The sequence below is a fragment of the Salvia splendens genome, chromosome 18 (genome assembly GCF_004379255.2).
Source record: "Salvia splendens isolate huo1 chromosome 18, SspV2, whole genome shotgun sequence".
In the NCBI taxonomy this organism is placed as follows: domain Eukaryota; kingdom Viridiplantae; phylum Streptophyta; class Magnoliopsida; order Lamiales; family Lamiaceae; genus Salvia; species Salvia splendens.
The window spans coordinates 7,215,721-7,240,811 of NC_056049.1; the positions used below are offsets into that span (position 1 = coordinate 7,215,721).

At 35.5% G+C, this 25,091-nt stretch overlaps 3 protein-coding genes across 6 annotated transcripts; 2 read left to right on the top strand and 1 right to left on the bottom strand.

Annotated features, from left to right (window-relative positions):
* Positions 1-861: 861 nt before the first annotated feature.
* LOC121777510 (probable inactive purple acid phosphatase 28) lies at positions 862-4,095 on the bottom strand. Of its 4 annotated transcripts, none has more exons than XM_042174786.1 (6): positions 3,929-4,095; positions 3,128-3,187; positions 2,658-2,841; positions 2,383-2,530; positions 1,748-2,175; positions 862-1,479 (listed from the first exon to the last, which is right to left on the bottom strand). In XM_042174786.1, coding segments are annotated over exons 2-6 (1,224 nt in total). In that variant the 5' UTR covers positions 3,130-3,187; positions 3,929-4,095; the 3' UTR covers positions 862-1,017. The 4 variants fall into 4 exon arrangements, with proteins under 4 accessions (XP_042030720.1, XP_042030721.1, XP_042030723.1 ...); XM_042174787.1 differs by lacking the exon at positions 3,929-4,095 and adding an exon at positions 3,723-3,889; XM_042174789.1 differs by lacking the exon at positions 3,128-3,187 and having other exon boundaries at positions 2,627-2,841.
* Positions 4,096-8,190: 4,095 nt separating this feature from the next.
* LOC121777040 (phospholipase D delta-like) lies at positions 8,191-16,434 on the top strand. Its single transcript, XM_042174169.1, has 10 exons — positions 8,191-9,482; positions 10,537-10,653; positions 11,038-11,232; positions 12,591-12,899; positions 12,984-13,052; positions 13,222-13,369; positions 13,669-13,817; positions 14,330-14,476; positions 14,931-15,134; positions 15,892-16,434. Exons 1-10 carry the CDS (start codon positions 8,544-8,546, stop codon positions 16,186-16,188), a joined length of 2,574 nt encoding a protein of 857 aa, XP_042030103.1. The 5' UTR covers positions 8,191-8,543; the 3' UTR covers positions 16,189-16,434.
* Positions 16,435-19,334: 2,900 nt separating this feature from the next.
* LOC121775745 (protein FREE1-like) lies at positions 19,335-23,873 on the top strand. Its single transcript, XM_042172783.1, has 10 exons — positions 19,335-20,146; positions 20,612-20,698; positions 20,785-20,916; positions 21,478-21,609; positions 21,716-21,781; positions 22,135-22,245; positions 22,856-22,945; positions 23,275-23,302; positions 23,384-23,454; positions 23,540-23,873. The coding sequence occupies exons 1-10, from the start codon at positions 19,469-19,471 to the stop codon at positions 23,615-23,617; spliced, it is 1,473 nt and encodes a 490-aa protein (XP_042028717.1). The 5' UTR covers positions 19,335-19,468; the 3' UTR covers positions 23,618-23,873.
* Positions 23,874-25,091: the final 1,218 nt, after the last annotated feature.

A 25,091-nucleotide genomic window follows, 5' to 3' on the forward strand; every position in this document is an offset into this window, starting at 1 on the left:
TTTTATTTACTCGTTACTTGTTATTTGAAAACAGTTAAATTAATTAAACAAAACAATAAAATGATGATGTGGCGCGCCATAGGGCGCACCTTAGGCGCGCCTTAGAGCGTCCCACTGCAGGTGGGGAGCTAGGAGGATAAAACTGATGACGTAGCGCGCCATAGGGCGCGCCTTAGGACGCCCCATTGCTAATGCTCTAAGTCCTCTTATTAATCTTGTCATGTGCTAAACCCACCTACCAAACAACCAGATGTTTGGTGGCAAAATCAAGCATTGATCTGGGTTTGTATGGCACATTCTCTAATTAAATCCAATAAATAAGGATTCATCAATCCTCAATTAAAACTAACAAATCAAGATTCCAGACTATGTATGATTCTTCTTAGGGCTGGGGAAAAATATCGAAATGTCGAAATACCGGCCTTATCGTACCGAAAAATACCGAAAATACCGCATTTTCGGTATACCGTGATTTTTCGATACGGTATAATACCTTAGGTAAGGTAAAGGTATGAATTTTTATATACCGCGGCATACCGAAATTCGATATATACCGTAATTTAAGGTATATACTGTAAAAATATGAATATAATAATATATAAAGTATTTTATATATTTTTAAATTATAAAATTTATTGTGAAATATAATATAATATGAATAAAATATACTATTATATAATACCCCATATATTATTTAAATTACTATAAAATATAAATATTATTCTAAAAACTCAAATATTCAATTTTCATTGATATTGAAAGTAAGGTATATCGCAAAAGTATGGTATACCGAACTTTGATACGGCATACCAAAAATGAGGTACGATATCATTATGAAAATTCTCCATACCGAAAATAAGGTATACCGAAGTTCAATATACCGAAAATTTTAGTAAGATAAAGGTATGATTTTTTTCGCATACCGAATTTACGGTAAGGTATACCGTACCTACCCCTAATTCTTCTAACAATGCCAAAACATTTTACATCCAGTTTGAATTGAGAATGACATCGTCATCATTCTCTCTCCCAGAGAACTTGCTCGTCAATCTTGCTCAGCGCCTCATCGTCAATCCGTTTCCACGTCCTGATCATCTTCACTCCGCCCCACGACTGCTCCCCCTTCTCGAGTTCAGCCAGGATCACTCTGCCTCGTCTCGCCCACCCAGCGACCCCATAACCGTGATATCCGAACCCTCCCCCATAGCAAAACCATATGCCTCCTACAGTCCCACAGAAGTCGTTCGTGTGATCATGGCCTATGAACACGGCCTTCACGTCTCCAACAGATACGAGCGTCTTGAGCACACCAGAGTTTACAAGGGAGCATGCTGTGTACTCTCGATAATTACCAACCAGATTGTAAATAGGACCTTGTCTCATTTCAGGAATCGGGATGTGGAAGAATGCTAATGATGGAATGGCAGCTGAATATTGAGATGTTCCAGATGAAGATTCGTCACTATACAGCTTCCTTTCCTGTAATATAAATCACCTGAAACTTGTCATTGATTCTAAATCTTCAATACAGCCTCATAATAGATAAAATAAAGTGAAAAGATCTCTTAGTACAGACACTAGTTACACTAGACTGCATTTGTAAATGTCATTAAACAAGTACTAAACCAAATTATGACATACACGTAACAAGCAATGAAATCATAATAAAGTCAGAAACTTATGTAGGCTAGGGGACTTGAGTCTTAAACTACTTAAAACAGTAGAGTTTCAATATCAGAAGCTTCACCTCAAGTTTCTGTGAAACATTACGAAGCCAACTAAGCTGGGATTCTTTGATCCAATCATAAGTTCGAACCCCATTAACAACGGCTCTGTCTCCGCTGTCAAGAAAATAAAGATTGAGGACAGTACTATTCGCAAAATTGGAACCAGGAGCACCCCATATTCTGAGATCATAGTTTCCATAACCATCAATGTTTGGAACTGGAACCACTTTGTCAGAATGGTCACTATATTCAACTGATGGAAATGTTCGTGATAGAGAAAAATCCATGAGGGATAAGAACGACATTAGTTCTTCACGAGTCATCGTAGATTCTTGGTCATGGTTCCCTAATACAGCTGCCCAAGGGATTCCTGATTTCATAACTGGGCCAAAAGCTTGCAACATGGATTCAGCAGCATCATTAGCAGTCGACCCAAATATGTTGTCTCCTGGGAGGTTTACACAATGTGAAGGGTATATGTCGGAAAACAAATACAAACAGTAACTCATACTCATTTTGACATATACTCCTATTAGCTAGTGAGAGGTTTACAGAATCAAATGCCTACATATGTTAGACTACTTAATTTGCAACACATAAAACTATAAAATTCAAATGCATAAAGTGATTAGTTCATGGAGTAATGGTTTAGTACCAGTAAAAACAACAAAATCAGGTTTTTCCAACTGAATCATCCTCTCAAGAAACCTGGTTGTGTTAAGGTCAGAACAGCCAGCATACTCACTGTCCAACACATCCCGACATGGAGTCAACTTCCCATTCCCGAAATGCATATCCGCCACCTACACCACAAGCCAAAAGCCATCAATATATTCAATCTCTGAAAAAGGAAACAAAAAAACAGAACAGGCCCAGAAACTATTAGCCTCCACACGAACTGAATCATGTTTCTTGATATCTAGAAACTACTTGGAGGATTTTGAAAGTTCCGTCAGCACGAAAACGCAGAGGGGTTGATGGTGCTTTCTTGAATCTCGCATTTTGATGGTTTATGCTGAGTTTTGGGGAGACAAGAAGTGTGTCGAGCAGGTGTACGGCTGAGCACACGAGTACGAGGTAGAGGATAGAGTGAATCCATGTAACCCCCTCTTCCCTAGCGAACAAAGACACAGCGAAAAATCAATTTATTAATATCAAAATTTAACTCAAATGCAGAAGTTCAAAAGAAAAAGAACATGTAAAAATATAAATCTTCCTAAATGTCAATGTATTAAGAAAAGAGCCACAAACATAAATTTACATTTAAGGTAATGAGATTTGAAGAAAACGCGTTAAAATTCACAAAACTAAGGTCACAGATGCAAAGAGTATCTATAGCCAATGCCAATGTTGGAGATGGCAACATATAATGTTAAAGATTGGAATGATATATGACTAACATTAAAAACGGGAGAGAATGCTGTCCAACTGCACTAGCCCCCCAGCTTGACCCTCTTAGCCTACAATAAAATAATAAATATGGTGTGATCATGCACACATACTAATTGGGTAAGCACTGCAAACTGTTATAATCAACTGCATAAGAAAAATAAACATGGCAAACTATACAAACTTGCTTAATCATGTGAAACTACCCTAAAGCGCCATGATCCATGTGGTCATAATTAATTCACGTAAATGTTGCATAACAGAGCAGCATTAACATCGATACTCGACAATGCTCCAAAAACTATATTCTCTTCCCCTGTTCAGTGCAGAAGAGACATGTAATATATTGAAAACTGGAGGCTTTTATGCAAATTTATCTTAGAAGAGGCATATCGTTAACTTTATCAAGCAAAAGCCAACGGAGCAGCTCCTTGGAAGTTTTAGCTGGGGGTCATTGATGAGGAATTTAAATGTATTCGTGTGTTAAGCTATAATTTTTGGATCATAGAGGGGTCAAATTGCAATTCTTAAAAGTTTGGTCAAAATCCCCAATTCAATCAAAAATGCACAAACAAACACAGAAGTCAAAATTAAAATTAAAATTACAATCTTTGTCGCTGATCACTTGTTCTATGCTCCACAAAAACAATAACTCTCTCTGCGCCGTGAAATTTCCATTCAATTACTCCGCCGTGCCGACACCAGATCTATGAATTGGGGTGGTGGCATCACACGCTACCACTACTATCCGAAACGGCGAAACCTCATAACCATAGACATGAATGAAACTGAATTGAATGGAAAGACGATACCTGAGAGAGAGATGTCTTTGGATTTCCTTTTTTGCTAATATCAGGACGAAAATCAATTGCCGAAATGAAGAATTCGTTTATGCTTCCGCACCAAATTCAACTCACTCCCAAATCCATTCTTCTCCTAGGTTTTTCGGTTGGCAAGATTAAATCTCATGTTTGGTTCATAAGATTGAACTCTTCGACTTAATCCTAGATGTATAGTCTCATGATAATTAGTCATAGGCCTCCCCTCCAACTAAAATAATCTCACAACTTAATCCTAGATGGATAGTCTCATGATATCACCTTTGTAGAAATAAGTAGTACTGTTTAAATTAGCTAAAATTGATTAAGTTAAAAAGAGAAATTTCGGAATAAGGGTTTAAATTCGCTGACCTTTCGTAATTAGGGATTCAATTTACTGACCTTTCGTAATTTGGGATCGAGACATGCGTATTCTTCGTAATAAGGGATTTTTAATATTTTAGCTTATTTATATACTTTTTAAATATTATTTCCCTCTTATTATTTATCAAACGTCTAAATTACCCCTTCCCTTCAAATTTTTACTAAAATTCTATAATAATAGAATCAGTCGCAAAGTGAAGAATATTAATCTTAGCCGCCCAAAGTAGCCATTTGTATTACTACTCACATCATAGTCTCTCTCTAGAAATATCTCACCACTAGGTAGAGTGAAAGAGAGAAAGAAATAAGCACAGTAGATCATCAACAGAGTTGAATTGAAGAAGAGGAATCATTAAAACAAGCTCCTCGATCTATCTACATCTCTCACTTCAGATATATACATATATATATATATTCCATCCATCAATCTGCAGAGAAAAACACACAGTAAGCAAAAAAAACAATGAGCCCAGAAGAGTCGTTGAGATCTCTCTCTCTAGACTACCTGAATCTGTTGATCAACGGCCAGGCCTTCAGCGACGTTACCTTCAGCGTGCAGGGGCGTATGGTTCACGCGCACCGTTGCATTCTGGCTGCCCGGAGCCTCTTCTTCCGCAAGTTCTTCTTGACGGTAGCACCATTTACGACAACATTTGCACTGAAATTATCAAATACACCGGGCACTCCAACGTCGATTACAGTAATCTCTCCTCTCCCCTTCGATTCATTACCTATTTCTCTCGATCCCCAATTTTCTCTTCTCTTCCCACGCAGACATTTGCATTTCTCCCCCAAATTTTAATGATTTATGCTTTGATTTGATTTCATTTCATTTTTCTAGGGTTCTCAAACATGTTTGATCATTCCCATTCACATTCACCATCACTGATCAATTTCTCTGTTTGCTCGAAGAATAATGAGCGCCGCTACTAAATTCATAAAGTGCGTCACCGTCGGGAAGACATGCCTATTGATTTCCTACACCAGCAACACCTTCCCCACGGTCTGCATTTCTTTCAATCCATCGTTATATTCACTTGCAGATTCTATTTTTATAGAATTTTGGTAAAAATTTGAAGGGGTAATTTAGACGATTGATAAATGGTAAAAGAGAAATAATATTTAAAAAGCACATAAATAAGCTAAAATATCAGAAATCCCTTATTACGAAGAATACGCATGCCTCGATCCCAAATTACGAAAGGTCAGTCAATTGAATCCCTAATTACGAAAGGTCAGCGAATTTAAACCCTTATTCCGAAATTTCTCAGTTAAAAATCGTCTTATTCAATCATAGATTAAGCCATTATTTATTTTATAAATCGTCTTATTTCTTTCTAAATTAATTCAATCTTTTAACTCTACGCATGAAATTAAAATATTTTTCCATATATTAAGTTCAAATAATAAAATTGGTGATATAACTGAGTAGTGATCTAGGGAACCACTACTTAAATGCATAACTACAGAACACGAATTTAGTTCACTACATGAAGGAGTGAATCAAAACGTCATTACAGTGAACAAACTCCTTGACGGAGTAAATACTTCACTATAAAAGTATTTTGGTTCACTCCTTGTTTTTAAATTCATATAGTGAACTAGATCGTTTTGATCTAACAACTTAAATTTGTTCTCCAGTTATACACTTAATATTAGTTATACTATCTTTCTATTTTATTACACAAAAATAAAAATAGTTTCCAATATTCTAAGTTAAAGGGAGTCTCTTAAAAAAATATCAGTCATGAAAGGATTTGAACGCGACTCGGATGGTGCAATGCGCAATTGAAGATTTTAACTCACAACTGCTTGCACAACTTAACCAGCTAATTATTCTAACGATGCATTATCTATATGTATTTTTTAAAGACGTGAAATCAAGACGCTCCTTTTGTTTCAAGTAAAAACAAAAATTTCTCAATAAAAAAATATATTTTAAGTAAAAACAAAAGTTTCTCAATAAAGAATCATTTCCCTAAATTAATACTCCTATATACCTTAGAGCGTCCACTATAATGAGGACGCGGCGGACGCCGCGTTTGGGGCGAAAGCGGGGCGGAAGAGTGTCGTTTGATCCTATAGACCTTTATTAGAAACCTCTTAATCTAACCCAAGAATCTATTTTTTTAATATTTAATTATTTCTATTTCCAACACATCACTAATACTCATCCAATTCAACCATACCTTTTTTATATCATGACCATTCAATCACACTATTATACATTTAGTTTTATATTAATATTTTATAATAATATTATTACATAAATATTTATTATCACAATAGTATAGTATATCAACGAAGAATAATTATATGAGGGGAAATGATAGAGATTTTTTTTGTGTGCAAAACTATAACAAATTTAGTCTCTATTTATAGATGACGAAAAATAATAAATTTTGGTATAACTTTTATAATTTATGATATAATATTTTAAAAATATATAATTAAAAAAAACATTTATCAATTAATAAGATTATTCCATTTGAAATAATCTCATTGATTGATAAAATTAAATAAGTTGGAAGATCGCTTGGTCTATGGTCGCCGCCCATGCAACCGCGATCAAGAAGATGATAGACCATTTGTTTCATAATTTTTAAATTGCTTGATGACTTGGTGGTCGACCAAAAGTGACCGCTAAACATGGTATAATAATAAACAATTATTGTTTTTTTCATCAAAGTGACTATTTAATTAAAACTTAATCTTTTACCGAGTAATCACAATAGTTTGATTTAATTTTGTTAGTCAATGACATAATCAAGGCCAAATTCATGGCAATTATAATCATATTTATTTTTTACTAAATTAATGCTTATTAAGACATTATATATAAATATTTCTTTAATAACCATACAATATAGTATTCAATTATTAGCTAATTATTAGGAAAAACAGTGTCAAATACCAAGTTTATGTATTAGAATATTATTATAAATATATTTTTATTTATGATTCTATTATATGTCATATAATATATGTGAAGGACAGGACTTACACCTACCTCTATATATAAACGTTGGTTTGGTTTATCAGGAATACATAATAAAAACAATTAATTTTTAGCCTGCCTCTTATGCTATTTTTCATGCTATGTATAAATAGTTATTTGTGGCTGAATTTGAGTCCAGTTGGCACACGCGCACGAGTCTAGCATACATCTCATCTGTCACATCTCTATTAGGGCTGGGGAAAAATATCGAAAAAATGATATATCGCTCGTATCGTATTGAAAAATATCGAAAAATTATCAGATTTTCGATATATCGTAATTTTCGATACGAAACGATACCGTATCGTAAGTTTTCGATACGATAACGATATGAATTTTCTTATATCGCGATATATCGTTTTATATCGAATATACGATATATATCGATATTTTCGATATATCGTTTTATATCGAATATACGATATATATCAAATATACGATATATATCGATATTTTCGACATATCGAATTTCGGTATGATATATCGAAATATCGATACGATAACGATATAGATATCCTCCATATCGAAAGTTCGATATATCGAAATTCGATATATCGAAACTTTCTATACGATATACAATACAACGTTTTCGATACGATATATCGTATCGACCCACCCCTAGTCTGTATCAATCATCCTCGTGTTTCTTCGCCTTCATAGCTTCGTCTATTTTCCAAATGTAAATAAATAACAAGAAAAGCTGTTTGTTTATTTATGATTTTTTGTGTGTTTTGAACTAGTAGTACATCGTGTATATAAAATCCTTATTTTGAATATAAAATCAAAACGACAGGAAACGTGGGGTCACGTGCTCGCATCAACCCATTCCAGTCCACCTGTTGCACGTCTTTCCCCCCAATGCCAATTAAACGGATCTCTCTAATTTTAATATGTCTCTCATTTCTTATACATGTACCAAAATTACAATCGACATACTACTACATTACATAGTTTGTTTTTGTTTTTTTTATTTTATTTAATATATATATATTTCTTGACAGTTGTATCCGTTGCTAGACTACACTTTGCCAAATCTTTTCTATTTTAAATTAATAGCCTGAGTTGTCACTTTTGCAATACAATTTCCCAACAATATTCAATAATTTGTCCCTCTCTTCTCTTCTCTTCTCTTCTCTTCTCACACGTGACACAGCTCTCTTCTCCTCTACTCCACTGCTCCCCTAATTCAATCACATCCCAACGCCGCGGCGATTTTCTAATTCAATCATGGCGGCGGACGACCCGGCGGTTATCTACCTCCACGGGGATCTCGAGCTCCACATCCTCGAGGCGCGCTCCCTCCCGAACATGGACCTCTTCTCCGAGCGCCTCCGCCGCTGCTTCGCCCCCTGCGGAACCGCCGACGGCGAAGTCTACGCCAGCGGCGGCAGCAAGGCCACCAGCCGCCACGACCGGAAGCTCCACCACCACCGGAATATCATCACCAGCGACCCATACGCCACCGTCTCCGTCCCCCAGGCCACACTCGCCCGCACGCGCGTGATCTCCAACTCGCAGAACCCTAAGTGGAACGAGCGCTTCCACATCCCCTTAGCCCACCCCTTCGCCAATCTCGAGATCCGAGTAAAAGACAGCGACGTATTCGGCGCCGACACGATGGGGAAGATCCTCATCTCGGCGGAGAAGATCGCCACCGGCGAGGAGCTCTTCGATTGGTACCCCCTCCTTGCCGCGTCCGGGAAACCGCCCAAACCTGACTCCGCGGTGCAGCTTAAAATGAAATTCACCCCGTGTGATAAAAATCCGCTGTACAAGCACGGCATCGCCGGCGATCCCAGCCACGGGGGGGTCAGGCACACTTATTTCCCTCTCCGGAAAGGGAGCGCCGTCACTCTGTACCAGGACGCCCATGTGATTCCAGACAATATGCCCAAAATCGAGCTAGACGGGGGCTCAATTCGGCAGCACGCGACGTGTTGGGAGGATATATGCTATGCCGTCGCCGAGGCGCACCATTTGATATACATTACCGGATGGTCTGTTTTCCATAAAGTTAAGCTGATTAGAGAGCCAACCAAACCCTTGCCGCGAGGCGGCGACCTGATGCTTGGAGACCTGTTGAAGTATAAGTCTCAGGAAGGAGTTCGAGTTCTGCTGCTGGTTTGGGATGATAAGACTTCGCATGATAAATTCCTCCTCAACACGGTATGATTATGATATGTATCAGTCTTCTTCGTAATCTTACTTAATATACTTCCTGTGGCCGTTGGAGATTAGGATTATGATTAGGTAGGCTACCTTTTTTGAGCGTCTTTTATATTATGCCGCATATCATAAAATATGTCCACTGCAATAAAGTAATTCAGTTATTTTATTCTTGTATTGATAAAGTCAGCTTATAATTAATCTCTTTGGCTGATTTTGCTTTCTACTTTTAACTATTTCTATCAGCATCAGCACCAAGTGTATTCTGCTTTGTTTATATTTTTGATTGACTAACTTTAATCATATATCCTTCTAAGCTCATATGTTTAGAATGTGTTGAGTCAACCACCAGAGATGTGATTTTTTTTGGAGCGGAAGCTACTATCGAACTGTTAATTATTTATCAAATATTACTACAATTATTTTAATGTAGCAGCCAATCAAGAACAGTAAAACATAGAATCCATATACTTATAATAACTATAGGCATATAAAGTATAGTTATTTTTAGTTTTCTGTTAACTTCATCAGCCTTGGTAACCTTACATGAGAGTTGGAAGACTGAAAATATCTATGCATTACCATATTACCATCAGAGATGTGTGCTTTCATTGGAGCTTAATATTTAAGAACCTTGTTTGTACTGTTGTTTTTTTCCTTATTATAGGGAACTCTACATATCTACTTCCATGCCTTCTCTTTAAGCACATAAACATTAAGCATATTTGCTTTAGCATCATATGTATGCTTTTGACCATACACTGCCTGTGCCTGTTTTGACTCCACTATATAGGTTACTGTTGTAAAAGTTGGCTCAAAGAGTTGATCTTTGGTATGATCTTATAGAAACTGATGCTTTGAACAACAATTCACTGATATTCTCACTTTCCAATATATGGCATGCTAACTCTGTTGTATATCTGCATGTGCTAATTCTATTAACTGTGAGGTTCCGTATCTCTCTTCTGTCTGAATTGTTCTATTAGTGGTACTCAACATGTAAGCTTCACCTACTAAGATTGCATGACTAATAGGTTTGTGTTTTTGGATGCAGGCAGGTGTGATGGCAACTCATGATGAAGAGACAAAGAAGTTTTTTAAGCATTCATCTGTAATTTGTGTTCTATCACCACGTTACGGGAGCAGTAAACTTAGCTTTATTAAACAGCAGGTAGTGTTTTATATAGCTGCTGTTTCTATCTGGGAGTGTCTTATAGTATTAGTCTTTCTTATGTTTTAAGTTCATGTAAATAGGCTAAGTTTGATGCATTGGACGTTGCCCTACTAGTTTGAAATACAACCCTAGGGACCATTTTCTTAGCATGTTTATATCTTTTCTGTAGATAAAAGAAACTATCAGATTGGGAAAGAGGCATGGCCACTACTTTAAAGTTTAAACATGACAAGGGTGCTGAGGAAGCCTTATATTATAGCAAATATATGTAGAAACAATGAATTATGGGAAATTGCGATTAAGATAATCAATTTTGCATTTAGCCACATTTTCCCACAAGCTTCAATTTTCTGCTGAATTACTTTTGCAATCTTGCTCCAGGTAGTTGGAAACGTGTTTACGCACCATCAGAAATGTGTTCTTGTTGATACTCAAGCACCTGGAAATAATCGAAAAATTACTGCCTTTATAGGAGGTCTTGATCTGTGTGATGGTCGGTATGATACACCTGACCATCGACTGTTCCGTGATCTTGACACTTGTTTTAAGGATGATTTTCATCAGCCTACATTTCCAGTGAGTAGTTTGTCTGTCTCTTCTGTATTGTAGTTTAAACTCTGTGCTATGATTGTGGAGCCGTGGTGGTGTACACAAACATTATATATTGTGCATTATATATTTATATATATCACTTTTTCCTTCTTTATGAGTTCGTATGAGCTCAACTTTCCCAATCGATCCTAAATTGTCTGCTATTTGAACTGTAATAGGGTGAAGTGTTTATCTAGATTACTAGATGAAAACAAAACCAAACTATGTGTAGAAAAGAATGAACCGAAAGAGAAAAAAGGAACTAGTAGAAGAACCTTCCCCTAGCATGAACACTGGTCAGGATGTAATCAAATTCTAACCCAGTTAACTCAAGTAAAGCATAGAAATAGTCCTACTCTGCCCATGCTAAGGTCCAATAATCTAAAAGCCCGACAGACTTGATAATAAAATTGACTCGAACTTATAAAATATGACTAATATCTAGCATTGGAAATATGCAGTGAGTCTAGTTGGCCTTTGCTAGTTTTCCTGTTGATTCGATTTCATTTCATCGTCTCTTCTGTTTTAGGATAATTAGTTTGACCTTCAGGGTGTTGGTTTTGAGAAGAGAAGAATAAAACCTCATTCATGTGTTTGGTTTATAGTAGGACAAAGTTGTAGTAAAATGCTTGTACTGATTTACCTCATCTTATCACTGAATTGGCATACTACAAATAAACTAAATAAGGAGAAACTTTGCATGATCATCACTGCTTACTGGGTTCAAAGTAAATGAACCACTGATGATAGAGTGATTCCACTCAGTCAAATCTTGAAAATTGTTAACCTTCCGTTAATCCCTGGAATTTTGGTTACTGTGAAAGCATTAGTCAAGCATTAATCATTTTTATTAGAGTCTTTATATAGTTTATATGAGGTATAAAAGCATTAGTAGTATTAGTTATGGCTGGAGGGACCATAAAGGCATAAACACGGTCGTTGGTTCTCGCTGCTACCGTACAAGTGAATGGATCTCCAGACTTTCCTTTGAATACCTACTTTAATCCCCTCTCTTCAGGTTGTAGCTTAAGCTTGATGAAAATCAATCGGTAGTTGAGCAAATATCATGGGAAACATGAGAGAGGACACTATTCTGTAGTCTGTATAGTAAGAAATGAAACTCAAAGGCATGAAATAAAGCTCAAGGAAAGAATATAATCTTAATAGCTACTGACTGTGAAGTGTGTATGTCATCTGATTTTTTTTTTAGCTTTCTTTTGCAGCAGTCCTTTTAATTTATTTTTTGATGATATTATGCTATGCTGTCTTTCGGTCTGCAACACTAGGTTGGTGGGTGTTTAAGTAACTTTCCTTTCATCCTTATTATCATTTTACATACTTAGGCAGGACTGCAAGCTCCAAGGCAGCCATGGCATGATTTGCACTGCAAAATTGATGGACCTGCTGCATATGATGTTCTTATAAATTTCGCCCAACGTTGGCGCAAATCAACCAAGTGGAGAGAATTTAGTATACTGAAGAAAAAGATGTCCAATTGGGATGATGATGCCATGATAAAAATTGAGCGAATATCATGGATTTTAAGCCCTGCCCTTACCGTAACTAAGGATGGAACTTACAGGTATTCACAGGAGGACGATCCCAAGCTATATGTATCTAGAGAAGAACACCCTGAAAATTGGCATGTTCAGGTTGGAATCCCCTGGATTGGAAGATTGCAATTTATTGTTTGATAATTTTGGGATGATTGTATTTAGTATTATTTTCTTCTTTAGATATTCAGGTCCATTGATTCGGGGTCACTCAAAGGCTTTCCCAAATTCTATGATGAAGCTGAGGAACAGGTTAAAACACCCTCATACTCTTGTCCTGTGGCATCTTTTCTATATAAACTGCCAAGAGTCTGGAATATGTGCACTATTTACAGAAATATTTACTTTTCACCCATCATTCATAATGGTTTCTCTTTCCTTTACCTTTTTGTAAAAAATAATAAAATTTGTTTGATTGCAGAACCTTGTTTGCTCCAAGAATATGGTGATCGACAAAAGCATTCAAACAGCATATATTCAGGCAATAAGATCCGCTCAGCATTTTATATATATTGAAAATCAATACTTTCTTGGTTCTTCATATGCTTGGCCTTCATACAAAGATGCAGGTAAAGATCGATGTCCGCATTTTCCTGAGATAAATTTTCTCTCTAGTTTCTACGTACTTTTTGGTTGAATTTTCATTTAATAGACATTTATATGTAATGTGTAACTTTATTTTGCCAGGATAATTTCTCCTGTTTTTCATTCATGTATGAACAGAGACCACTTTAGTTTGTGGGATCTTGTGTAGGTTTGGAAAAAAAATGCATATTATTTTCATACATGCTATCATATTACATAAGCTTCTGTCTACTTATTCAATAGTATGATGAATGATATTTTCATTCTTGTGACCAAATGGCAGGGGCTGATCATCTAATCCCTATGGAGTTGGCTCTGAAAATTGCTAGTAAAATAAGAGCAAACGAGAGATTCGCCGTGTACATTATTATACCAATGTGGCCCGAGGGAAATCCCAAGGACAATGTTGTGCAAGAAATTTTATTCTGGCAGGTAATTTGCAGTTTATTTATTGTTGACGAATTGCTCCTTTATGCATATACTGGGTTCCCAAGTATCTTTATTAATATTGTGCTCTGTGGATTAATGATTCAGTATGCATTAGTTTTTTTCATACGGCAAACAGTGATGCTATATTTTGCAGTGCAATAGAGGCTATAATTTTTCTGCCTCTTTGTTTTTATTCAAATAGGAGAAAAGGGCAGGCTTAGAAGCACTCAGTGATGTTAGGTTGAGAAGTTACTTTGACTGTTTGATGATTTGTCAGAGATATTGGTAATAATTGAAGGTTGGAAATGAAAATATCTACGCATATCTAACTCTTGTAATCCGTAAACTGCGAGATTCATATACAATAGTCAATAAGTAGAACTGCATGTCAGTTTTATTATTAGTATTATTTCTTTCTAGGCTCTTAAGTGGTATCTTGGCTACAAACTTATGATGTTATCAAGTGAAGTCTTTCAAATTCTCAGATACTCTTTAAATGCCTGTGTATACAACAGGGACAAACAATGCAGATGATGTATCAAGTTATTGCAAAAGAGATCAAATCACTGAAACTCGATGCACATCCACTAGACTATTTGAATTTCTACTGCATTGGAAACCGGGAACAGGTTACAGGTCCTGCCTCAGGGGATGCTGCTAAGGTTAGAACGAGATCCCTCCTTTCTTGTGTTTAGAATAATGAGATGCATGAATCGGCATTATTGTGATATAACAAATGATCGCCCAAATCAAGAGGAATATGGAAAGCGAATTATTGTCTGTGTCTGAAATACGGTTACCTGGTATGGAAGTAATTCTAAACAGCACAAACTGATCAATGCATAGGCTGATTTTGAAGAAATAAACCCGCCTAGTCTAATGGTTATTGATTCCATTGATAGTACCCTCATTAAGGTTCACTGAAAGAGAATAGTAACCCACTTAGTTTTTCACTGGTTCGAAAATATGAGAAGATTTCTTTACATATTTGCTGATTGATAGAGTTTAAAAAAGTGCAACACATAATATAGTAGATTTGTATATGCATATTTCTTTCCCCTTAGATTGTGCCTTTATATGTGATTCTCCTCCCTCTTAATGTGCAATTTCATTCAGATTTCGGAGGCACAAAAGTTTCAGCGGTTCATGATATATGTGCATGCCAAAGGAATGGTGGTGGATGACGAGTATGTAATAATAGGATCCGCCAATATAAATCAAAGATCAATGGCTGGCTCAAAAGACACAGAGATAGCAATGGGTGGATATCAACCTCATCATACTTGGGCAAAGAAGCAAAAACATCCACCACACGGCCAGGTTTGTTTTCCTTTGAGAGGTTTTTGCTGCTTTTTAGCATCTATATATGGTTTTCAGATTAGACACTTTCTCATTATTGTCTGATCATTAGCATGCTTTTACAATAAGAGTAAAGTATTGTTTTTGTCCTAAACATATGAACGAAATATGAAGTTGGTCCAAAACATTCCCTTTTTGAAACTTGAGTCCTAAACAAATGAAATCATCACCGAATCGGTCCCTTTTTTACAGTTCCGTCAAAAACAAACGGTCAACGGATAGTTAGTGAAATTTGACTAAATTATAATATTAATCCATGATTAATTAATTAAAATAAAATAAAATAGAAAATAAAAAAATTACGAGGGAGATATGGGAAGGGAGAGGAGAAGAGAGATAAAAGTGAATTTTTATTTTTTTATTTCCTATTTATTCTATTTTAGTTAATCATGAATTAATATTCTAATTTAGTTAAAATTTCACTAATCTTCCATTGACCATTAGTTTTTGATGGAACCGTAAAAAAAGACCAATCCGACGACGATTTAATTTGTTTAGGACTCGATTTTAAAAAAATGAATGATCCGGACCAACTTCGTATTTCGATCATATGTTTAGAGGACTAAAATACTAGTACTTTACTCTTACAATCATTATCATCGTAAAAGTATTTTGCATCTTGATATCATACAGACGTGGTGGTGTGTTAGCCTTGTAGCTCAGTATTTTTTGATGATTTATATGCACCACGACTTCTAACTCTGACTCAAATATGCAGATTTATGGATATAGAATGTCGCTATGGGCAGAGCATCTTGGTATGGTCGAAAATATTTACAACACGCCAGAGGATTTGGATTGCGTGAAGAGAGTGAACGAAGTTGCTGATGATAATTGGCAGAGATACACGTGTGACGAATTTAAAGAGCTGCAAGGTCATATTCTCAAGTATCCGGTGGCAGTTGATGCAGATGGCAACGTAAATCCGCTGAAAGGACACGAGAACTTCCCTGACGTCGGGGGCAGGGTTCTGGGAGCCCATTCTCCCACCATTCCTGATATCTTGACAACATGATGCCAACCGCTTGTGTGTATGGACCTTGAATCAACTAGTGTTTGTGTTTATGTAGAAATTGATTGTTTGCATTTATTTGTGTTGAATCAGGGAGTATATAAGTATTGGATTTGGGTTTGTGTAAATTTATTGTATTCTTGTATGAATATGTATATGTATATGTATATGTATATGGAGAGAGCGGGCAGCAGATTGTGATTGTAAAATGTGTGGTTTATGAGCAAATGAAATGAGATTCTTATCTGAGGGACTAAGGAATAATTTTAGCTTTCATTTTCTACCGTTTATTGAACTATATCTATGCAGAATCTCGTATGCTAACTAATTATGATGTTGTCTCGACGTCAAGTAATATGCACATTACGATATTACTCTCTCTGTCCATGAAAAATAGAGTACATTTATCATTTTTGGTTGTCCACGAAAAATAAAGCACGTTTAAAAAAGGAAAGTTTTCAACAACTTTTTTCATTACATTTTCCGTTCTTTCTTACTAATAATATAGACCCCATATTCCACTAACACTATTTCTCTCTTACTAATAATATGGACCTCACATTCCACTAACACTACTTCTCTCTTACTTTATGAATTCCACATTAAAACCCGTGCCATTCACAATGTGTCATATTTTTCGTGGACGGAGGGAGTATATTCTTTATTCTTCATATGATTTCATCTATGGTTTTATACTTCCTTCGTTTTCTAAAAATAAAAACTTTTAAAAATGACACAGATTTTAATGCAAAATTGATAAAATAGGAGAGAGTGCGAGAAAAAATAGATAAAAATTATAAGAGTAGAAAAGTAATGGAATTAGTATTAGTGAATTGTGAGTTTTATTTTCTAAAATGAAAAGTTTCTATTTTAAAAAACAGACTAAAAGGAAAGAATTATTATTTTTATGAAATGGAAAAAATTTCTGTTTTTATGAAATGGAAGGAGTATTTATTCAATGAGTATTTAAAAAGATCACCTAAGACTATGGGTAATCAATATCCGACAAAAATAAATCAAATAGTAGTATCAATAGCATCTTACTGGTTTGCCAACCAAACAATAATAGTAGTAGTACTAATAAGTAGGAGTAATAAGTAATGAAAATTTACATCACATTGAATTTTTTTTTTCTCCTTTTTTCCTCAAAGAGGATCAATATTAGTTTTCCCTCTATCGTGGTGACTGAACACATTTAAGGATTAGAGGGGAAATGACTTACCAACTTTTACATCGAAGAAGCAATGAGTGTACATAATTTAATGAGAGTGATTAAGGAAGAAGATTACCAACTAAATGAATGATAGTAGTATGAATCAACATTTGATTATTTCTTTCAAAAAAGTGTGCAACCACTCTTATTTTATTATCACTTCAAAATAATTTGCAAACTTCCATTTTCCAATGGAAAAAAATGTGTAAAATATTATGCATGGCCATTGGTGAGTGAAATTGTGCTCGACATCTTCTTCTGACCTCAAATCCATGGAACAAGTCTGGAAAGACATAATCCTCGACCACAATGCTGGCTAATGATTCAATTAATTCAACCATTTATTTCTTGTCAGTTTTATAGAGAAGAAGCAGATGATGAGGACCACAAAAGGAAGCCTCTCCATAGAACTTCAACTGCTCCATTTTGATTAAATCACTACTAATATCAATTATATATTCTATTTTTATGTTTAAATGTTAGAATGGATTTTCTCTTACAAGGAGAGTGGTTTATTGATTGCAGCAAAGTCTTGTATTCTTGTAACCTTTGACTGCCTTGTATTCTTACTCAATCCACTTCTCCTAGTCATAATCACATCTTTATCATTTTAACCACTCTTTTTTATTAATTTGATTAGTCCATTAATTAGTTGTAATCTTTTCCCCTTTTCATATCAGTAATTTCCTCATTTTTAATTTCTTCTAGATCTAGCCTTCATTTACTAAATTCAATACTTCCTCATTTTCACTGCAATATAGTATTTATTTTATTTTAAAATTTAATTAGTTATATGTACAAATTATAGGGAAAATAAGGAAGTATTCTAGTGAAAGAAGTCTGGAATAAAGAAAATAAATTATACTACTGTCAGAGTGAAACACTAAATCTAAAGATAAATACTACTCCACTAAGTAGTACTAGTATAATATACTGTGCTAGACTAACAAGTAAATACTAAAATAAACAGAAAAAAAGGAGGGGGAAAAAAGGATTGAAATTAAATTTCAAACACCATCTAGACCACAAGTTGGTTTATTTTTATAGCTAAATAAAATTAATTAAAATTAATTAAAGTTGGCATGTCGTAGGAGGAGGTGCACGCGTGTATCAGATCTCGACGGCGGCAGAGAGAGGATCCCAGCGAAGATGGTGGTGGAGAGGAGCACCGTGGAGAGGGAGTGGAGGGCGGAGAGGAGGGAGGCGGCGTGGTGGAGGCCGAGGGGAACCGGGCGGAACCAATTTTGTGCTATTTCATTCTCTGCACAAGCAACAAAAAATGAAGCTGGAATTTCATTTCTCAATATTATTTTTAAAATAATTTAAATATTCTAATTAAAAGTTAGGTAATCTAGTCAAAATTCACTTAATTGTCACTTACCGCTAAAAATTTGATGATTTCGTACAGAATGGACTAAATCCAGACTATTTTTATTTGTTTCAGATGTAATAATTCAAAAGATAATATTCTAAATCAAAATCATAAAATCATCATATGTTTAGGACCACAAATGACTTTTTAGTTGTCTTTTATTTATACATGTAACAAATCAACAGGATAAGTTGAAGAGCACATTTTGAGTGCAACAGTTAGGATGATTAGAAGATCTCAAACAACACACAAATCTTCTTAGCATATTTTGAGGATGGTGGCAAGTGGCAATCATTATTAATTAAATATTTAAAGATTTTAGCTGATTATTTTATTCAAATTTATTAGCATTTTATATTAATATTTTTCAATAAGTATTGAGTAAAGTTTAACTCTTTAATTATTGGTTTAGTTATTAATGTGGTCTAGTCTTTCTAGCGGTTAAAATTAACGGCTGCGATAAAAAGGTCGAATTTGAGAATACCTAAACCTTAGGGGTGTTAGTGCAATTTACATATCTTCAAAGCCGGGAAATGGAATAAAGCTCAACGAGAACCTTCTACTCCAATTCCCACCAGAGTTTTCTTCATTCGCTTTTCTCAATCCCTTGAATTTGCTCAATCCATTTCCCCCAATTTTTACACTTTTGTTAGGGTTTCAGAAAATCACATCGCCTCCAAGAATAAGAGAAGATCACGATGCAGCCCCAATCCGGCACCACCTCTTCCCCTCGTTACAACCAATACTATCAGCCCACCGATCTTCCGCCCTTCAATCCCGATCCCGCCGCTCCGTATGCCTCCGCGCCTCCTGTCATGACCTCGCCGCCCGATTACTCTTACCCCTCCAATTATACTCCTAATCCTCCGCAATATTCCTTCCCTCACCTCCTTGATACCTCGCAAAATCATCAATTGTATAATCAGAATCAGCCCCCTGTGAATTATGATTACCACCAACTAAACCATAATCCATATGATCCATCGTTGAATTCGTATTCGTATGGCTCTTCTGATGTTCCGTATCACGCGAATTCGTACGAGGGCAACCTGAATTATGGCGGGGATCAGAGGAGTTATGATGACGGAGTTTACAGGTATAATGGGTGGCCGGTGGAGGCTTCTTATGGTGGGAAAGCAGGACGATCATCGGACACCGCCGGAGGCGAAGGTGCGGTCTTGTTTGATGATTATGGGAGGCCGATTACCGTTCCTGGAGGTAAAGTACAGAATGAATTTGGGAATTCTTCGCCGAGGATTGTGAAGGCGGTGCCAAAGATGGAGGATTCGGAGGATGCTAAGAGTGGCGTTCAGAAGTTCCGTGTTAAGCTGCTGTCGGAAGGTTATGGTCAGACTGATATGGATGTTCTTTGTCAGGTTGGTGAATATAGTTTACTGCTGATTTTAGTTTTTGCTTGTAAAACACAATCAGATCATGCATTGGGTTTGGCTTTTTCATGATTGTTGTATCTGGAAAGAAATGCGATTTTAAATTTCCAGTTCATTTCGTGCTGCATAATTTAGAAGTGGTAGCAGCAGCTTCTCTCTTTAATGTAGTTGAATACTCCCTCTGTCTATTAAACATACTTATGAATTTTTGAATGAGCACGAGTTTTAATGCACAATTCTCAAAGTATGAGAGATGAAAAGAATAAGTATTAAGCATTGTTAGGTCATAATTTTAAGGGAGGGACTAAAAATGAAAATTTCTAAGGGACAGAGTGAGTACTATTTACTAGCACCAAATACCTGTACCAAACAGTGATTATTTATTCTATGGCATGAATGTCCCTTGTTCATTTGATTTTCTATGGTTAACTCCTTGCGTTTGAGTTGTTTTAGGTTGGGCTTGATGGAATACGATTCTTGGATCCAGCAACCAGTCGGATGCTGAAAATCTACCCACTTGACACGGTTACTAGATGTGATGTAAGTTCTCACTGCTGCATATGAGAGTCAAGTGCATTTTTTTATTATGCTATCTGGAAATTTTATGGGCATAATCTTTTATCCAGGTGTTGGATTCACATATCTTTGCATTTTGGGCCAAATCCAGTGTTGAGCCTGAACCAAGACGGATTAGGCTCAAGTCAAATAGCTATACCACGAATAATATCCTGGATACAGTGACAGCAGCAAGCATCCAGGTTAGGAGATGTTCCATATCTTATAATTTCTGCTGTTGATGCACTTGCTAGTTGCAACAAATTCTTCACTCTTTTTTCTTGGCTTGCTAGTAACAGTGATGGACTATTTATATTGTACTCCTAGCTCTATGATGGATTAAGTTGTGACTACACCTTTAACTCACTTTGTCACCCTCCTTAATGCAAAAGAATATATGTCTTGAGTCGGATGTTGATAATGAACTGGAGTAAACTATTCTGGTGCTGTCCACTTAGTTACATACTGGCTTAACCTTCCTAACAACTCAAACATGGGAAACTCCATGGTATGCAGCAGCGGTTGAACTTATGATCTCCAGGGGCTCTTCATTTCATTTTTAGTATTAGCATCTGTCAACTTAGCAACTCAAATTATTCCATTATGTTGACCATGCATAAAGCAGTAGTGTATGTGTGATATTTATGGATCAACCCTTGTTATGGAGTAATATGTTTCTGTTTACCTGTATGATTATTAACTTATATGAGCTTCATTTTTCTTAAGTTGATGATGCTGAAATTCTATCTTCATTTCATATGCAGTCCAAGGAGATAGGTTCAAGCAGTACTCCATCAGATGGTGTTAAGGGAACTGACCAATCATCAGAAAAGAAGAAAGGATTTATTGATTGGAGGAACTTGATAAAGCCAATGAACGAGGAGAAGGATCACTGGGTTAGATTAATATTTCTTAGATATTTTATTATCCTTCTAAAAAGTACTATAAGTATAAAATTGATTCTATATGCTTGTGACTTATGGTTCTATATCTGACATATAGGTCCCAGATGAAGCAGTAGTCAAGTGCACAGCTTGCGCAGCAGATTTTAATGCTTTTAATCGGAAGGTATGTTTTTAGTTAACTGGTTGCATGTGTCTAATTGTCACTGCCATTATACGAAGTATGCAAGATAACAGACTAATTGTTGCTGTTATTGGTTTCCGTAGTTATAACCAAAAAAATGATTACGAGATTGTGGAAGAGAAGAGCGATGTCATAAATTTTTGTTGGTCTTCGAAAACGTTCAATAGGAGACATCACATATAGTTCATGTGTTGATCTCTAGTATGATAGTAATGGTTAGGTTGCAGACTGATTCTGGTAAATTTATAAAGATCTTATCAGCACTTGGCCTGCTTTCAATTTCAGAGCAAGTTGCAAAATGATTCCAGATTTTAATTTTCAATTAATCTCATCAGCATCACTGCCGGAACTGTGGGGATATTTTCTGTGACAAGTGCACACAAGGGAGAATCGCACTCACTGCAGATGAGAATGCTCAACCAGTTCGAGTTTGTGATCGATGCATGGTATGTCATATGCACCATTTTTACCAAGTTTCTTATATTTTCTCGGGAGAAATTAAACTGTTTCCATTGCTTTACTTTTCAGCAGTAATTTGGTGTGTCTCTTCATTGGAGAAGAATCAGAAGATAGGGATAGTTCTTAGTAGGTAGATCATGGGCAACCTAGTATGTATGCAACATGAAAAAAGCATCTGATTAATGTACATGACAGAATATTTTGGTGCATTATTGATTATGGTTTTCTGTAACTGATAAACGTTATCTGTAATGCTGGATGGTGGGTGTTTTTCTAAATTTTAGCATCTTTTGATCCAACATCAACTTTGTCTGGTGTGTCCCTAATTGAAAAAAAAATGATTGGAGAGCTGTCATGGTTGTGTTGTCTGCATACCATTGATTTAGGTTATCAGTTGATGCCTAGAAAGTTCCTGCTTGTGCATTCTAGTTTACCCTGTCTCTGCCTTTGTCTGATCGATTAGAATTTTGTAATGTCCTGCTTTTTCGCTGAAGCAAATCTAAGTTCCTATCAATATTGGCATATATCTGCTGATAGAAAGTTGCATGATATGGATATCTTCTCATGCGGTTGTCAATACTCTCCTTTTGTTTGCAGGCAGAGGTAACTCAAAGACTCAGCAATAAGGTAGCACCTGGTAGAGCTGCTGGGCTGCAGAGCCATGAAGACCTTGCTAGAAAACTTCAGGTACTGCAAATAAATAAATTGAGCCAGAATTTTCTTACAATAATAACTAATTCATGATGAAAATGAAGATATGTAGACCCATGACTAAACCCAATCACGAATTTTTGTAAATTCAATGCCTGTTGTTTCGATGAAATAGTCAGCTTCTTTTTGGAACTTGCTGCTAGTGTACCATCTCAGACATCCACTTGCTATTGTCTAAATTTACTGTAGTGGGGTCAGTATTTGATCATTCATCTGAAAAAAATTTCATTGCGTTTTTAAGTATCGTTCATATGCTATGATATTTAAGATTTCTGATTTGCCATCTGGTTAATGTTCTGTTACAGGAGGAGATGGAGAAAAACCGCAAAACAGGTAATTATGCAAACTGAAATGTTTGCTTATTCACGGTCTTATTATAAAGAGTCTGTTTTATAAGCAAAATTATATTTGTAGGAGCAAAATCTGAAGCCTCTAGCAGGAGAATGAGAGAAGTTGAATGTCCAACATGCACAGTCCACTTACAGGTTCTCATCTCCTTTGAATAATAACCTTTTACGGAGTTATTCATCACGAAAAACTGATTGAAACTCTTGGGAATTTCGAATGCAGGTTCAGGTTCCAGCATCTGGTTCTGAAACCATAGAATGCAGTGTTTGCCAGCACCCGTTCCTTGTCAGCGCCCATTGATATGAAACATTAGACGACGCTACTGCTGCTGCTGCTGTTGTTGCTGCCGAAGCCTACTACTAAACTAATCATAGATGAGAGAATATTTTGTTTGTGAACATGTGTACAGAAGAATGGCTTGAATTATGCAATCAGTGAAACATTGTTGTAAATGATAATATTTCCTAGCTCCTGATTTGTCACGAGGTGCTCTGTTTTATTGTTTGGGATGAATTATTGCCATTGAATCTGTTGAAAACATCATTTAGTACTGAAATATCTTCTTGATGGTGAAGGTCCATAAAGCGTTGTAAACAGCCTCTATATTATCTTCCTGAATGTTTAAAAGTTTCATTAATATAACTATTTTTTCTTTTATAAATTTAATTAAGAATCAATAGATTATATTAAAATCTATTTAACCTTTTAAGAAATTAACATTCCTTAACTAATCTTAATCACCCCTGATTATAATTAATTACTTAATTCAAGTTTGCAGGACAACCACGAGCATACATTTTATTTACTAATTTTATTCAATAGTGCCTAGAGATAATGATATACACTTTTTAGATAATAATTTGATTGATGAACATTAATGAATACTATGACGAAATTAAGCAATCAACATAATCATTCAAATTGACTTTTCCCACAAATCAAAATGTCCTCATCACAGAAAAGATCATGTCTAATTTTTATATTCTTTTGTCTTTGAAGAGTACTCCATATTTTTATTATTTTGAAACATCTATAAAAATTAGTCATTTACGATCATAAATATTACTCCGTATCTTACGACATACAACTAACCTTTAATATATCGTTTTATTTACATTTTCTAGTATAATTTATTCTGTCAGTTGTTACACTTGCAATAGTTATTAAACATTAGTATATTACTAATACCATCCTTGAAATAAGATCATTTTCATAATAATACTAACTAACTTTTTAAAAGTTTTGGCGCACTCTATTAACTACTAGTAATTTTTTGGGAACAATAGTAGTAGTATTAAATTATACCATAATGCATTCTCTAGTTGGGAGAACGTGAAAGTTGTAAGACCAACAGCTAATAACGTCAAATTTGGAATAATAATAGTAGTAGTAATTATTATTACTCTCTCCATCCTCAAATAATATGCACTTCGGATTTGGTATGAGTTTAATGTTAAATCGGTAAAGTAAGAGAGAGGTAGAGAGAAAGAGTAATTAAAGTAATGTTAATAAAGAATGAGTCTCATCTCTTTAGAGAAAAAAAATTTCTAAAATTGAAAAGTGCATATTCTTGTGGGACAGACTAAAAAGGAAAAAATATATATTTTTGTGGGACGGAGGAAGTTTTATTTTTTCTTATTTTGAGTTTTAAGTTAAATACTAACACCATTGCAACCTAAATACGAGTTTCAAATCCCGCCGCTGCAGTATGAATTATTATGATGGCTACTTATGCGCACATAGCGCACTATATACGACCGGATCGACTAAGAGT